This window comes from Sebastes fasciatus, chromosome 22, assembly GCF_043250625.1.
Source record: "Sebastes fasciatus isolate fSebFas1 chromosome 22, fSebFas1.pri, whole genome shotgun sequence".
Taxonomy (NCBI): domain Eukaryota; kingdom Metazoa; phylum Chordata; class Actinopteri; order Perciformes; family Sebastidae; genus Sebastes; species Sebastes fasciatus.
In genome coordinates, this window is record NC_133816.1 from 16,100,363 (window position 1) to 16,114,778 (window position 14,416).

The 14,416-nt window shown below is 40.1% G+C and overlaps 1 protein-coding gene across 1 annotated transcript; it reads left to right on the plus strand.

The window, feature by feature from the left end:
- The first annotated feature begins 2,392 nt into the window (after positions 1 to 2,392).
- On the plus strand, positions 2,393 to 14,081 carry slc1a1 (solute carrier family 1 member 1). Its single transcript, XM_074623068.1, has 12 exons — positions 2,393 to 2,704; positions 7,326 to 7,466; positions 7,825 to 7,917; positions 8,259 to 8,373; positions 9,248 to 9,290; positions 9,425 to 9,535; positions 9,938 to 10,122; positions 10,513 to 10,620; positions 11,881 to 12,003; positions 12,178 to 12,372; positions 13,296 to 13,430; positions 13,531 to 14,081. Exons 1-12 carry the CDS (start codon positions 2,611 to 2,613, stop codon positions 13,769 to 13,771), a joined length of 1,584 nt encoding a protein of 527 aa, XP_074479169.1. The 5' UTR covers positions 2,393 to 2,610; the 3' UTR covers positions 13,772 to 14,081.
- Positions 14,082 to 14,416: the final 335 nt, after the last annotated feature.

Here is a 14,416-nt window from a genome sequence, read left to right on the forward strand (position 1 = left end):
TCCTCGTCCTTTACTCCACAACATTTATCTGACAGCTTGAGTTACTTTAAGATTTTACATTTAAAGAAACCTCAATAATCTTGTAAATACAACACATTGTTAAAGATTAAACCAGTGTTTACCAACCTTTTTGTCTTGTGACCTCTCATACCAAACCAGTATGTAGTTGTGGCTCCTTGTCATGTTTCAGATGTCTCTCTGAGTTGTTCCAAATAGTGATTTCCTATCTAAACTTCTCAAATGGTTTCATTTCAATAACTGTTCAAATCATCCAATATTTGATTGATGACACTGTAATAAATGAGGGGCAAAACCCAGTCCTCATTTTGTGCTAAATGCATTCCAAAAGTTCAGTCAAAGAGACACAATAATGAGGCTTAAGCAGTCTGAGTTAGACATATGAAGAGGATCCAAAGTCACAGTCTAGTTTAGTGTGATCTTTCCTCTTTGAGTTTCCATGGACAGTGTCACCTTGCTGAGGAACACGTCCTGGCAGTCACATGACGGTTTTCTGCTGGAACACAACATCTGCAATAAACCTACACACACTACTAGGATGAGGTTTGTGCACAGAGCGAGGAGTGTGAATTTTGTCACCATAAGGAGAGACCAATTCTGCTCACGGCATCCACTGGGAAGAGGTCAAAGGTCATCGACCAGGAGTCAGTGGACGACTGAAGAAAGATCAAGGATGACATTCACATCTGACACTGGAGACCATCTTTGAACAGAGACAGAGTACCATCTCCCCACATATACAAGCATCATGTGACTGTAGGTCATGTGATGATGTCTGAGCCAGTCCTATTTGTTGAAAGAAGACTGTGAATGTGGTTACAGCCCAGCAGCATCCCTCATACTTATATACAGTAGGGTTTTAGTTGCCTAACTTTAATCATGTAACCATGGTGTGCAGATATTATAGAAAAACATATTTTAAAAATATTGTCATTGAAAGTATTTCAGGTTTTGCAAAATTGTCCAGTATCAATGTTTTCAGTGAAAGGTGATAGATGTTGACTTGAGACTCTTTGTCGCACACACCTGTCCCAAGGTGGTACAGTAGATGGCAGCATGGTCACACAACAGATTTATAAGGAGATACCTGTACCAGAGGCGTTGTAGTGAGAGGAATATCCAAGCACCCCGGGGCCCAACATTCAGAGAACCCTCAAAAAGCCTGGAAGGAAAAGTTTGTTTTTATCTGCATTTATTTAAAAAATCAAATCAAAGCAGGAAAGACAGAGTGAGAGGAAAAACAGGGAAAGCAGCTGCTGACAAAATGTTTCTTTCAGCAGTGTTTCAGAATGGTTGATTATTGGTATGTATGATCAGCTGCAGTGTAGTTCAGACCGCTCCTCTGCCTGCCTGCCTGCTTTGAATCACACAACGTGCGCGTTCTCGCTCCACCTCACGTGCATGCGCGCACACTCCACACTGCAGAAGAGTTAGTTTAGCTCTGAGAATATCTAGTCAAAGAGACACAATAATGAGGCTTAAGCAGTCTGAGTTAGACATATGAAGAGGATCCAAAGTCACAGTCTAGTTTAGTGTGATCTTTCCTCTTTGAGTTTCCATGGACAGTGTCACCTTGCTGAGGAACACGTCCTGGCAGTCACATGACTGGACGTTTGTGCAGAAATAAATGCTTCAGCTCCTCGAGACCAACAGAGGTTTCCCGTGTCTTGTGAAGTGACGGGGCTCCGCAGCGAGAAACGTTATCGTCTCCGACCGGGTGCCGGTGTCTTCCTGCGGCTGCGGTCGGAGACGATAACGTTTCTCTTCCTGCTTCAGCCGACCCGCTTTTCCTGCTTCAGCCCCGGAGCCCCGGAGGCTGAAGCAGGAAAAGCCAACACTAGGATCAGCATTGATTCATGGAGAGACCTTCGTCTGGTCAGCTAACATTACTGCCAAACAGGTGAAATATAGTGATATTGTGATTTTAGCTGACGTGTGTCGCCTCACTGTCTTGAGCGATGCTCGTTCATGTCTATTTAGAGCGAGCAAGCGCGAGCACGACGCTGACTTTCGTTGACTTAACGTCCACAGGTGTCGCTGTTAACAAGCATTTCTGAAAGTTACAAACAGTCCCTTTAAGCCTACTTTATAATTAAAAAAAACATGAAAATCTCACTTTTTTTATAATATGGGACCTTTAAGCTAAATTTTCCCTCTATACCTCAAACCTCAAGATATGTGAATGAAAATAGTTTCTATATATGGGTACCCACAAGTCTCCCCTTTACACTTTATTTTCACTTTATATTTTAACTTGATTCTCTTACATCACAGTCTGGTGTCACTCATAAAAAAGACACCTTTTTAGTGTGGGGGAAGGGAGCTCCCTACCGCCCTCTCTCTCTCTCTCTCTCTCTCTCTCTCTGTCTCTCCACCACACACACACACGCACACACACACACAGCATCGCTGGTCATCAGCAGCGTCTGCCGGCTGCATCCCTCCTGCTGCTGCTGTAGCACCGCGGCTTCTCTCCATCACTGCTCTGCGTCGCCTGCTGCACCTGACATCCAGACCGACCGCAGGACTCTCTGTCGTCTGATTTCTCTCCCTTTTTTTCTGGAGATAACAACAACAACATCCCTGTTGGACATGATGGGGAACAAAGAGCGACGACGTGTGAATTTCAAAGGCTTGCTGAAGAAGAACTGGCTCCTGATTGCCACGATTTTATCAGTGCTGCTGGGTATGTGAAGCTGCTCATCATGTATGCTGAGAGAGAATGAGATGCTTTCATCTTCATCTGCTGTCTGTGCATCCATCCCTGTGTCTGTGTTTTTTTGCATTCAGTCTTGCTTTCACAGCTGCTGTCACTGACGATGAAATAAATCAACCTTCTGCAAAATGTGTGTTAATGATAATCATTATGTTAATTCATAATGATCTTTGATAAGAGAGAGGAGGATGGTTCTGTTGCAGGAGACACTAGGCTGTGTCCTCCAGAGGCAGAGAGCACAGTGTCTGTCTGGACGTGTCTCAGTCAAAACGTGACCAGACTGAAGTGACAGCTGATTCTGGGTCTGTGTGAGAGGAGTCCCATCACAGTGCACCACCAGCTGCACGTCCTCTGTTAGATTCATCCAGTTAGTATACCTGTTTGCATTGCTAAAACACATTTAGATTGTGTGCACATTAAAGGAATAAGTCAACAAATTTTGGCTTTCTGAGAGTCAGCTGAGAAACTCAATATCAATGTCATGTCATGTGTGTTAAGCGCATGCAGAGCTGTATAAATAGGGGCAATTAGCTGGGCTTAGCATAAAGACTGGAAGCAGGGGGAAACAGCTAGCCTGGCTCTGTAAAAATACACCTTGCAACACCTTGATAGCTGACTGATTAACACATACCTCCCTGAAGTAATGCTTAACTAATGCATGAATCATGATGATTGAATGCATGAAGTAATGCAGGAGGTATCACGAGTTCCTGTTGCTCACCATTGATGATCAAGTGACACACAATCGATCAGGAATCTGGGTGTGAAATTATCTGTCATTTTTTGCATTTCTGTTTGAGAACAGATAAAAAAAAAAAAAACAGACTGTCTTGCTGAGCTTTAGAGGTGCAGTGTTTCCCCTACAGGTTGACTGCTTTGGGGGTGCTAGCCCAATTAAACACTCAGTATACCACCGTTCTCAAATTTAACACTTTAAATTGGGGCTGTCAAGGTTAATGCAATAATAACGTGTTAACGCAAATTTGTGTTAACGCCATTAATTTCTTTAACGCATTAACGCAACTTGAGAGTTCTGGTTGTCACAGGCTCAGTTTTAAAGCTAGAGTGAAGATACTGGTATCATATGAAACTAGAAACCCTAAAGAATCCATTGGTACCAACCATGTCATACTACTACAAGAGGAGGTTAAATAACGCTCCAAACGTATGCTAAATTTTGGCGAGGAAAAATGGTCATGGCCATTTTCAAAGGGGTCCCTTGACCTCTGACCTCAAGATATGTGAATGAAAATGGGTTCTATGGGTACCCACGAGTCTCCCCTTTATAGACATGCCCACTTTATGGTAATCACATGCAGTGTCTCTCCTCAAATGTTTTCAGAAACATCTTGTAATGTACTGTTTAGCTGTAAAATGTGAAAGTTTGTGACCCGGCAGCCATGTTGAGATCAGTTGAGGAAATATCAAGCACCGCCCACCAGCCGGAGCACAGCCAATAGGAACGCTCTCTCTCTGAAATGACCTGTGATTGGCCAAAGTCGTCCGTCACGGGCTAGATTTTTTTAAAGCTTGAAAACAGAGCCAAGAGGAGGTGCAGAAGTCTCTAAGAACACTTGAATTACAATATGCTGAAAGGTTATTATGGAAAACATTCTGCCTACTGCAGGTTTAAGTGGTTGTGGGTTGCAGGACAAATGACACATACTGTTTTAGATCCAGAAGTATTACAGGCAGAAATATTTTAACATGCCCTTTTGTATTTTTGACAAAGTAAGTGAGATTTTAGGACATTCTCATTGGAGTCTGGAGGATATCAGGTATTTTGTAGCGGGTCAGTGCTCGCTGTTTGCTGTCAGTGAAACAGTGTGTCCTTTTTTCTATCAATGTTTTCATGTCCTGCTGGTTTAGGGCAGAGGTTATATTCAGCAGCAATAAAGTCGGTCATGCCTAGTTGTTGTTCTTTTACCTTGATGACCTCACTTTTTATTTGCCAGCTTATAGAGCCTTATGTGAACCTGGGGATGTTGCGGAACCCAAAGTTTTATGTTAGAAATGCACAGTATGGGTCCCCAGCATTTAGAAACTGACGGATGTTAACTTGCATATGTTGGGCAATTTGCATAATTAGCATAATCACCTACTTGGGCAATATTTCAGCATCTGCTTGGCTGATTTGGACAATATGGAAGTGGTTTTGGGGGTTATTGAGGATGCTGAATCCATTTTTATGACATTTTCAATTCAGAAGGGCCATTTAAACCACAGGTCAACATATTTCAACTCTTGTTGGGCCAATTTTTATGTAGTTTCAGTCAATTTAGAAGTTTTTAGAGGACGCTGAATCCATTGGATTGGACAGATAATTAATGTATTTGAAATAATTGAAATAACCTCAGCTCGGTTATAAATTCTAGGATATTTATGAACACAATTATCCAAACGATGCAGAAATCTACATTTTAATTAACCGACCATTACACCCTGAGGTGGGTATTGGAGATAACAAAGGCAAGTAGCATACCAAACTACAATAACATGACTATAGCTAAATAATATCCTCAAAAAGAGAGAGAAGGGAGCATAATACAAGTAAAAATGTTTAACAGATATAATAGAACATCTAGAACAGGTTTTAGAACACAAGCACCAAGGTATAAAATTAACAGAGCAGAGAACTGTATGTGCACCAGTTACACAGCGCGTTACAACTGGAAAACTTTCATCAAGTAAGAATGACTTGCACTTTTACTACTCTGCATTGTTACAATACTTCAACCTCATCTTCATCCTCTGCTCTGCAGTCATCCTCTCCAGATGACACATTTTTATTGTCTTGCTCTTCTTGCTGCGAGTGTAAGCGTGTTGCAACATCAAAATTGATGATGAGTATATGGTATGATCAGAATGTCTTCTTTGCTTTCTACAAAGGGCATCTGAGGAAGGTGTAGAATTAGAGAATACGAATAAAATTTGCTCTTGCCTTGTTTTCCTCGGTGTGGTTTCTGTGGTTGCCATGGACACAAGTACAAAAAAAAAGTTCAACCGTCATCGACTCAGACTGCGGGGGCAATTAGCCGTGCAGAGAGCGACAGTTCAGTGTTATTTTAGGTCAGGTGGTACAGGTCTTTACAAGCAAAACATACTGTACACACCAAGACACCAGGAATAGCGCCAGGCTTCAAAGCAAATTTTGGTAGTGGCCGAACGGTGGTACTATAACTTCCGTGTCCGTCACGTGATGCCATTGGGCCCAAAAAGACTTTTTCCCATAGACTTACATTGGGAAAGAGACGTCTGTAACTCAGCGTGCCTGCCTCCAACGCTGTTTCCAGTTGTCTTTATACATCCATGGTACACACTCAAAGGAAACAGCAGATCTAATCAAAGACACCTGCAGCTGTAACACTCATTGCCTGCAAGTGGCACAAGTGTTTGTAGCACCTGTTGTGTTGTTTAGCAACTGTCTTTGCCTGTAGTTGGCAGCATTAAAATGTCTTCACTGCAGATCCAAACTGCAGTTAGTGGTGCATGTTGGTTTGGGTAGAAAAGGACGTGGCCGCCACATACAGTTTGCTGTGTCATCGCGGTGTTTAACAAGCATCTTTAATGGTGGTCTGGCATGTGTGATAACACAGATTGGAGTGCATTACTAAAATCATTGAGTGGGATACATGTGAAGTTTATAGCTGGAAAATATAATGTGTGTCGTGCCTCATGAAATTCATCGGGATGATACCTCACTGACCTGTGCAATAATGTGACAGTTGCTTATGCAGAGAAAATTCTGCATTTATTTAAGCGATATAATACACGTTTCAGTGTTGCATTGTGCTTTTCTGTCCTGCTTGACCCATGTATATATGTATGGAGGACGGAACCTGCCAAAATAAATAAATGAATGACTCGATAAATAAATATGTCATTAAATGTAGCAAAAATTATAATAAAAATAAATGTAGCCATTAATTAATTGATGAAATGTGACATAAATTGATATTTCTGTTTTAATTTGCTTCTTTATTTATTTCTCATTTTCTTTGTACTAATTCCCTTATTTATTTAATCTTCTGTTTAAATTTACATTTTATTTATTTATTTTCCATTTTTTTATTTATTTTTTTATTCATTTTATATTCAACTTATATTTATTTTGAATGCATGTTTTTATTTATTTATGCACAATTTTCCCTTTTTCACCTCCATTCCATTTCACCCCTTATTTATTTCCCCAAACTTATTTATTTCTGTATTCTTTACTCTATACATTTCTTTACACATTTCTTTTTACATTTCTTTATGCATTTCTCTATGTGTCACTCAACGTGTGTCATCTTGGGGTCAGAGGATATGGGTCAATATGGTTATCAATTACTTAATGGCTACATTTATTTTGAATATTATTTTGCTACATTTAATGACATATTTATTTATTTATTTTTAATTAAATAATTAATTACTTTAATTAATTAATTAATTAATTAATTTATTTATTTATTCATCTATCGAGTAATTTATTTTATAATTTGGCAGGTTCTGTCCTCCATATATATATGCAGCCAAGGACTTATTATTTTTCTGCAGCTGAGACCAAGAATTCTTTATGATGTGATTCTGTCTTGCTCCTGATCAGGGATCAGTTTGGGCGTCGTGGTCAGAGAGTATGCGTCCCTCTCCAATCTCCAGAAGCAGTATTTTGGCTTCCCAGGAGAGATCCTCATGCGAATGCTGAAGCTGGTCATCCTCCCGCTCATCATTTCAAGCATGATAACAGGTAACTTGAACATACCGTAATTATATCTGATTGTACTCTAAGGCAGATACTGGAGTGCATTACAAGAATGCATGTCATGATAATGTAGCATTTTAGGCTTTTCATGTGTCATATGGAGTTACCCTGGAAAGGTCGGGTTATATTTAGGCAACAAAAATACTTAGTTAGGTTTAGGAAAAACATTATTGGTTGGGCTTAAAATAAGTATGTAAACTAAATAAAATATATGTGTAAACAACATAACATAAGCACGAAAAACACATCAGAACCGTAACTTGAAGATAACTCAACAACACCTTAGGATGAGCTTTTGGTTTAGATTACCATTAAATGTTGTGCTTGTGTGTTTTGTCCACAGGTGTTGCAGCCCTGGACTCTGAGGTATCAGGAAGGATAGGTCTGCGAGCTGTTATTTATTATTTCTCAACAACCATAATTGCCGTTATTCTTGGTGAGTTGAATATTTTATTCACTTCTCTAGTTCTCTATAGCACTCTATTTAATAATTATAATAATGTAATTTGCCCCTATTTATTTCAGTTGCTTTTAAGTCACTTTTGAATGTACTTGAATTGCGACTACTAAATGGCTGTTTATCAGTTTTTGTCTACTCTGTTGACCTTCTTTATCTATGTTTGTGAAGCACTTTGTTCAGCTCATGTTTGAAATGTGCTATAGAAATAAATATGATTTGATTTGAAATGCTGTCATGTCAACGTGGTGGTTGGTATGAAAGCTATTGAATGAGTCAAGTTGTCATCACAGAATACTGAGCGGTGTCATCCTTTGCAGGGATTATTTTGGTGATGACTATCAAACCGGGAGTTTCACAGACAGCCGATCACATTGACAGAGCCGGCACCACACCCAACGTCACAACAGTTGACACACTCTTGGACCTCATCAGGTGACCTCCCAGCCATGTGATTCTAATTTCTCATAACCATGACGTGTCCACTCTTTCAGATGTTGAAGTGACAGAGAATACAAGTTTAGGTCTTTCCCTGATAATGTTTCAAACAGTTTTCAAAAGTATTCTTGGTGTTACACTAATTTATACAAATGAAAAGTGACAGAAGTAGCTGTGTGAAGAATAAGAGAGAGAGAGCTTGAGTGAGAAGTTTAAAACTTCCCTTAACTTTTACACCTCTGCACACCTATCCAAATACTCAATCAACTCAGAAAATTAAACTCGAAAAGTTGCGTCAACTCAGAAAGTTACATCAACTCAGAAAGGTACATCAACTCAAATAGTTACATCAACTCGAAAAGTCACATTAACTTAGAAAGTTACGTCAACTTAAAAAGTTACATCAACTCGAAAAGTCACATTAACTCAGAAAGTTACACCAACTTAAAAAGTTACATCAACTCAGAAAGTTAAGTCAACGTGAATAGTTACCTCAACATGAAAAGTTGATTGAGCTGTTTTCAGGTGCTGTTGATCCGACAACTACTTTGTTCGTAGCCTCCTGTGGACTTTAATTCCATAGCTTTGAGGTTCACATTTCCAACCTTCACTTTCTTGAATTTAAGACAACTGCTTTTGTTGAAAACAATGTACAGCATGTAGTGAAATAGCAATTCCATTGACAAACCCTGGCATCCCTTGGGAAGGCATGCTTTAGCTCCCTTGCCTCAATAGAGGTTAACCACATCTTCTTCATGAATATTAATCATCTTTACTTATATAAATGAGCCATCTGTTGGGGAATGAGTGTAGTATACATCAATATATTATGTCTTTCATTCACTTACTATCTTGTTTTTGCCATCAACAGAAATATGTTCCCCGAAAATCTGGTGCAGGCTTGTTTCCAGCAGGTAAGAGGCTTTGCTCAGCCATCATCCCTGTTCCACTTTCTACCCATGTTTAAACCCACATCAGGGTCTGGTGAGTATATGTAACCATGTGAACGTAACTCTGATGTTGTGAAATGTGACCAATTACACTCTAGTACAAGACCACTCGCAAAGAGCTGGATCCTCCGAAAGTTTCTGCCAACAGCACCAACACCACCACCCCCACTATTCCACCTCTCACAACTGCTGTCATGTCGGTGGTAGAGGTAGGTGTACACGTTACTCTGTTCATTGTACCTTAATGCTCTTGATGTATTGCCAAAGCTACACTTGCACCAGAATTCACCAATGTCTTCTGTTAGGAACCTCCATTAACATGACTGTTGGGGTTTTGATCTTTACATGACAACAGCGTGTCCTTTTTGATCCATCTGCTGCACTTTACGCTTCATGTTTCTGCACCTGGCAACCAGCGTCTGATCTAAATGCATCACAAGTAGAGTAATGAGTCATAAGTGGCCGTGGGTCACTGGGCGGTGATCCTGCAGAAAACATTTGCGCAGCTCATCAATGGCTCTTTAGAGTAAGCTAACGTGGTTGTGAGAGCAGCTTCCTGACCTGCTCTTGGTTCGCTGAATGAATCCCCTCCTTGTTTCCTCTCTTGGCAGAACATAACCAAGGACTATAAAATCACTGGGGCATATTCAGATGGGATCAACGTATTGGGGCTCATCGTGTTCTGTGTTGCGTTTGGCCTCGTCATCGGGAAGATGGGCGAAAAGGGCCGTATCCTCCTGGAATTTTTTGATGCCCTGAATGAAGCAACCATGAAACTGGTCCAGATCATCATGTGGTATGTATGAAAGACTGATCTACAGCAACATGGTCAACTCATGATCATACTTTCAGTTTTTAAAACTACACAAATGCAGCTTCTGTGTACATTTGACGAATGAATCCTTAGGTTTTGCAAAAAAAAAAAAGGGCTGCAACGCTCTTCAATTCAATTTACTTTTATATAGCGTTAAATCATAACAGAAGTTATCTCAGGACGCTTTTCATATAGTGCTGGTCTCGACCGTACTCTATAATTTAGAGACCCAACAAGAGATCCCCCGGGTAGAAACCTTGGGCAGAACCAGGCTGGGGGGGGGCGGTTTGACCTCTTGACCTTGCACCATGCACAATATTTGCTATAATCTTAGATTGACTCCAATGACTCCAACTTTGTGTGTGTTTCCAGCTACATGCCGGTAGGGATCCTGTTCCTAATTGCTGCTAAGATCATCGAGGTGGAAGACTGGGAGATCTTCAGGAAGATGGGTCTTTATATGGTGACGGTGCTGAGTGGGTAAGCTGTCCCATTACTCTGTATCCGCCTGTTCCACACACTGGGATTTATGGTTGACATTTGGGCCGACTCTCCCTCCAGTGATACAGTAAAAGCTGAGCTCTGTGTAGGCACTGATAAGGGGCCAAGGACATTTAAAACTGCTCAACCTGCAGATGCAGTAATGAAAGCTTCGCCCATGCCACTAAATCTAAGTGACACCATTAAAGAGTGTACAGTAAATCCCCTCCAGTTAGGTCACAGGGTTGGTCCAAGGCTCCCAGTGCTCCGGTTAGTGTGACCACATGTGCACACAGTGTTCATACTTTGTTGTAATGTTCTGAATGCTTTCAGAGCCTATTAAAAACGTATCATACATTATTGCTTTATGACTATGAATCACAGCGAGTGTAATTAAGAGTTTTTCTAAATGTGCCTTTTTTATAAGCCCTGTGGCTGAAATCTATTTAAAAGTCAGTTCGGTTAACTGACATTTCAGCTTGTACTCCCTTAATTCAAGGGCCTTCATCACTATGTATGCCCTGGGCCTTTTGATCAGAACCTTCACTCTGTAATTAAGGAGCGAAGTGCACTAAAGTCATACAGATAGTGATCACATTATAATGTTACTGTCGAAACACACTATTTATATGTGAAGTTGGATTTTTTTTCACATGTAGTAAAATAATTACACCCACTGTAATGCTATGTAATGATCTACACACACATTTCAAAATGTCACACCTCACTTGATTACATGTTTGTTCATGTGAAAAGTCACAAGTTTCCCAATAATTACTGGGTCACTGTCAGTAGTCCAATTTAGTGGCCACGTAGGAGAAAAGGGATCATCTTATCTTGATTGTTGCTGTTTGCGGGATGTTGTAAATCCGCTATGACTAAATAATAGGCAATAGCTATAATTATAACTAGGCTATAAAAGACTATAAAATACAACTTATGATACTATAAAATACAACTACTGTATTGTTGACCTAGGTAGACATTTCTTGCTGACTCTAATTAAACCATGTCCAGAATACATACAAATATTAAATACTGATGCTAACGTGTAAAACAAGAAACATGTAAAAAACAAACAAATCTTACTATACCAAGAGCATGACCCGCTCTACTCTGCCTCTGATTGGTTTACCCTGATATTCTTACCCTAACCCTAACCAATCCCATTCCTCATGCCTAAACCTAACCAATCCATCCAATGAAGACAACAAGTATAATATAATATTGTTCTATAATAATCCCTGTTTTGTCCCTCAGCCTGGCTATCCACGGCACCATCTGCCTGCCACTGATCTTCTTTGTCATTGTGAGGAAGAACCCGTATACATTCACACTGGGAATGGCTCAGGCCCTGGTGACAGCACTCATGATCTCCTCCAGGTCAGAACCCACTGAGCTCCTCACTCTACTTGCAAAGCCAAATCATATTCCATATATTTAATAACACTAGGGGCTTTATATTGCTTTAAAAGCAACATATAAATAGTTGTATATTTAATGCTTCATATTTGTGAATCAAAACCACTGTGTGCCAACCACTATTTCGTCTTCCAGCTCTGCCACCCTGCCCGTCACCTTCCGATGTGCCGAGGAGAACAATCGCATTGACAAGCGGATCACCCGTTTCGTCCTCCCAGTGGGTGCCACCATTAACATGGACGGGACGGCGCTATATGAGGCGGTGGCCGCCATCTTCATCGCCCAGCTGAATGACTACAATCTGGATGTGGGCCAGATTGTTACTATCAGGTACGTCATAGTTACTAAGGGGCGCTTCTTACTGCAAGCTATAAAAGACTATAAAATACAATTTATGATACTATAAAATACAACTATTGTTGACTAAGGTAGAAATCTCTTGCTGACTGAGTAGTATATACTATTTGGTTATCTTTAGGGAACCTTTTTGGTCATAGATGGTAGAAAGTACTATTTGGTTATAGTTAGGGAACCTTTGTGGATAGTAGAAAGTACTATTTGGTTATTGTTAGGGAACCTTTGTGGTCATGGATAGTTGAAAGTACTATTTGGTTATAGTTAGGGAACCTTTGTGGATAGTAGAAAGTACTATTTGGTTATAGTTAGGGAACCTTTGTGGATAGTAGAAAGTACTATTTGGTTATTTTTAGGGAACCTTTGTGGTCATGGATAGTTGAAAGTACTATTTGGTTATAGTTAGGGAACCTTTGTGGATAGTAGAAAGTACTATTTGGTTATTTTTAGGGAACCTTTGTGGTCATGGATAGTAGAAAGTACTATTTGGTTATTTTTAGGGAACCTTTGTGGTCATGGATAGTAGAAAGTACTATTTGGTTATTTTTAGGGAACCTTTGTGGTCATGGATAGTTGAAAGTACTATTTGGTTATTGTTAGGGAACCTTTGTGGTCATGGATTGTAGACAGTAATACTTAATAGCTTAATTTGATTTGCAGTGTTTACTATGCTGATATTGTGCCCTTTGTATTATCATAACGTATTGTTCTGGTACATGTTGCATATACGGTATCTACTGTAAATAGCAACAGTTGGGTTTTACTGATGGTCTTGAGTATTTCAAACAGTTACAGTATCTCTTGCTGCAATTTGGGGCCACCAATGTGCAAATATCTCACATTTCATTTCTACATGTTATTATGAAGAATATTTACAACATATTGTTTCTGTTTTGCAGTGTAACAGCAACAGTTGCCAGTATTGGAGCGGCAGGAGTCCCTAACGCTGGGCTTGTCACCATGGTGATAGTCTTAACGGCTGTTGGATTACCTGCAAGTGATGTCACTCTGATAGTCGCTGTGGATTGGCTGCTGTAAGTTTATCTGTTAACTGTTTTTCCTACCTTTACTAAAAAGGTTTAAATTGTAACTGAAGAGCAATGCTGTAGATTGACTTTGAGTGGTGTGTTTCAGGGACCGGTTCCGTACTATGATCAACGTTCTTGGCGATGCATACGGAGCCGGTATTGTCCAGAAATTATCCAAGAGGGAGCTGGAGAGGATGGATCTGACATCAGATGCGGACGTCGCCAACCCCTTCGCTCTTGAAGCCACTTTGGATGACGAAGAATGCGAGAAGAAATCCTACGTCAACGGAGGCTTCACCGTCGACAAGACAGATGCAATCTCCTTTACTGAAACCTCTCAGTTTTAGCCTGTGGCTGGCTCAGAGGAGCAGAGAAAGTGCCGCGCTGCTATGGATGTAAAACGGAAAACCTTCCATCATGTATCAGCACCATGACGAGAGAGGAAAACTATCCAACCAGACCCATCCAAGCTCAAACATCAGCAATAGCAGCCTCCATTAAGCTTATCCAAGATGATCACCCTTCATGTCGGACATTTACAACCACGACTAGATTAAAGTGCTTCCTTCTTACACTCAAATTGTGCCAAGATTAAAAAAAGTCTGTTTGCTTTTGAATAAGAGTGTATTCTTTCTTGCAAAGATGCACTCAAAAGAAGAGCTTAGTGTGTCTGTGTGTGTGCACGAGGACATTCTTTTTGGATGTATCTGAAGTGTGTGTATGTATTTAGTAAGAAATGTCAATTCAACAAAACAAAAGAATAATCTGAATTTGAAACTCCAATCCTACTTTATTTGCTCCTTGATTAGATGATGGTTCTCTAAAATGTCTGAATGCTATTTTTTTTTGTGTGGCTGTTGTTGAATGTCTATGTCCCATAATGCACTGCTTGTATATCTATCTGTATATTTAAACTGTGCCAAACATATAAAGAGGTTTTTCACCGAGTTGCATGAAGCAATATGTTAAAGAAATGCTAATCGCCGGCTGCA

What these genes read in the sequence shown, in the direction of transcription:
- slc1a1 (XM_074623068.1), top strand. Translation starts at nt 2,611, where the DNA reads ATGATGGGGAACAAAGAGCGACGACGTGTGAATTTCAAAGGCTTGCTG. An exon ending in TGCAGGCTTGTTTCCAGCAG is followed by an intron (nt 9,291 to 9,424) that starts GTAAGAGGCTTT and finishes ATTACACTCTAG; the next exon opens with TACAAGACCACTCGCAAAGA. An exon ending in CTGGTCCAGATCATCATGTG is followed by an intron (nt 10,123 to 10,512) that starts GTATGTATGAAA and finishes GTGTGTTTCCAG; the next exon opens with CTACATGCCGGTAGGGATCC.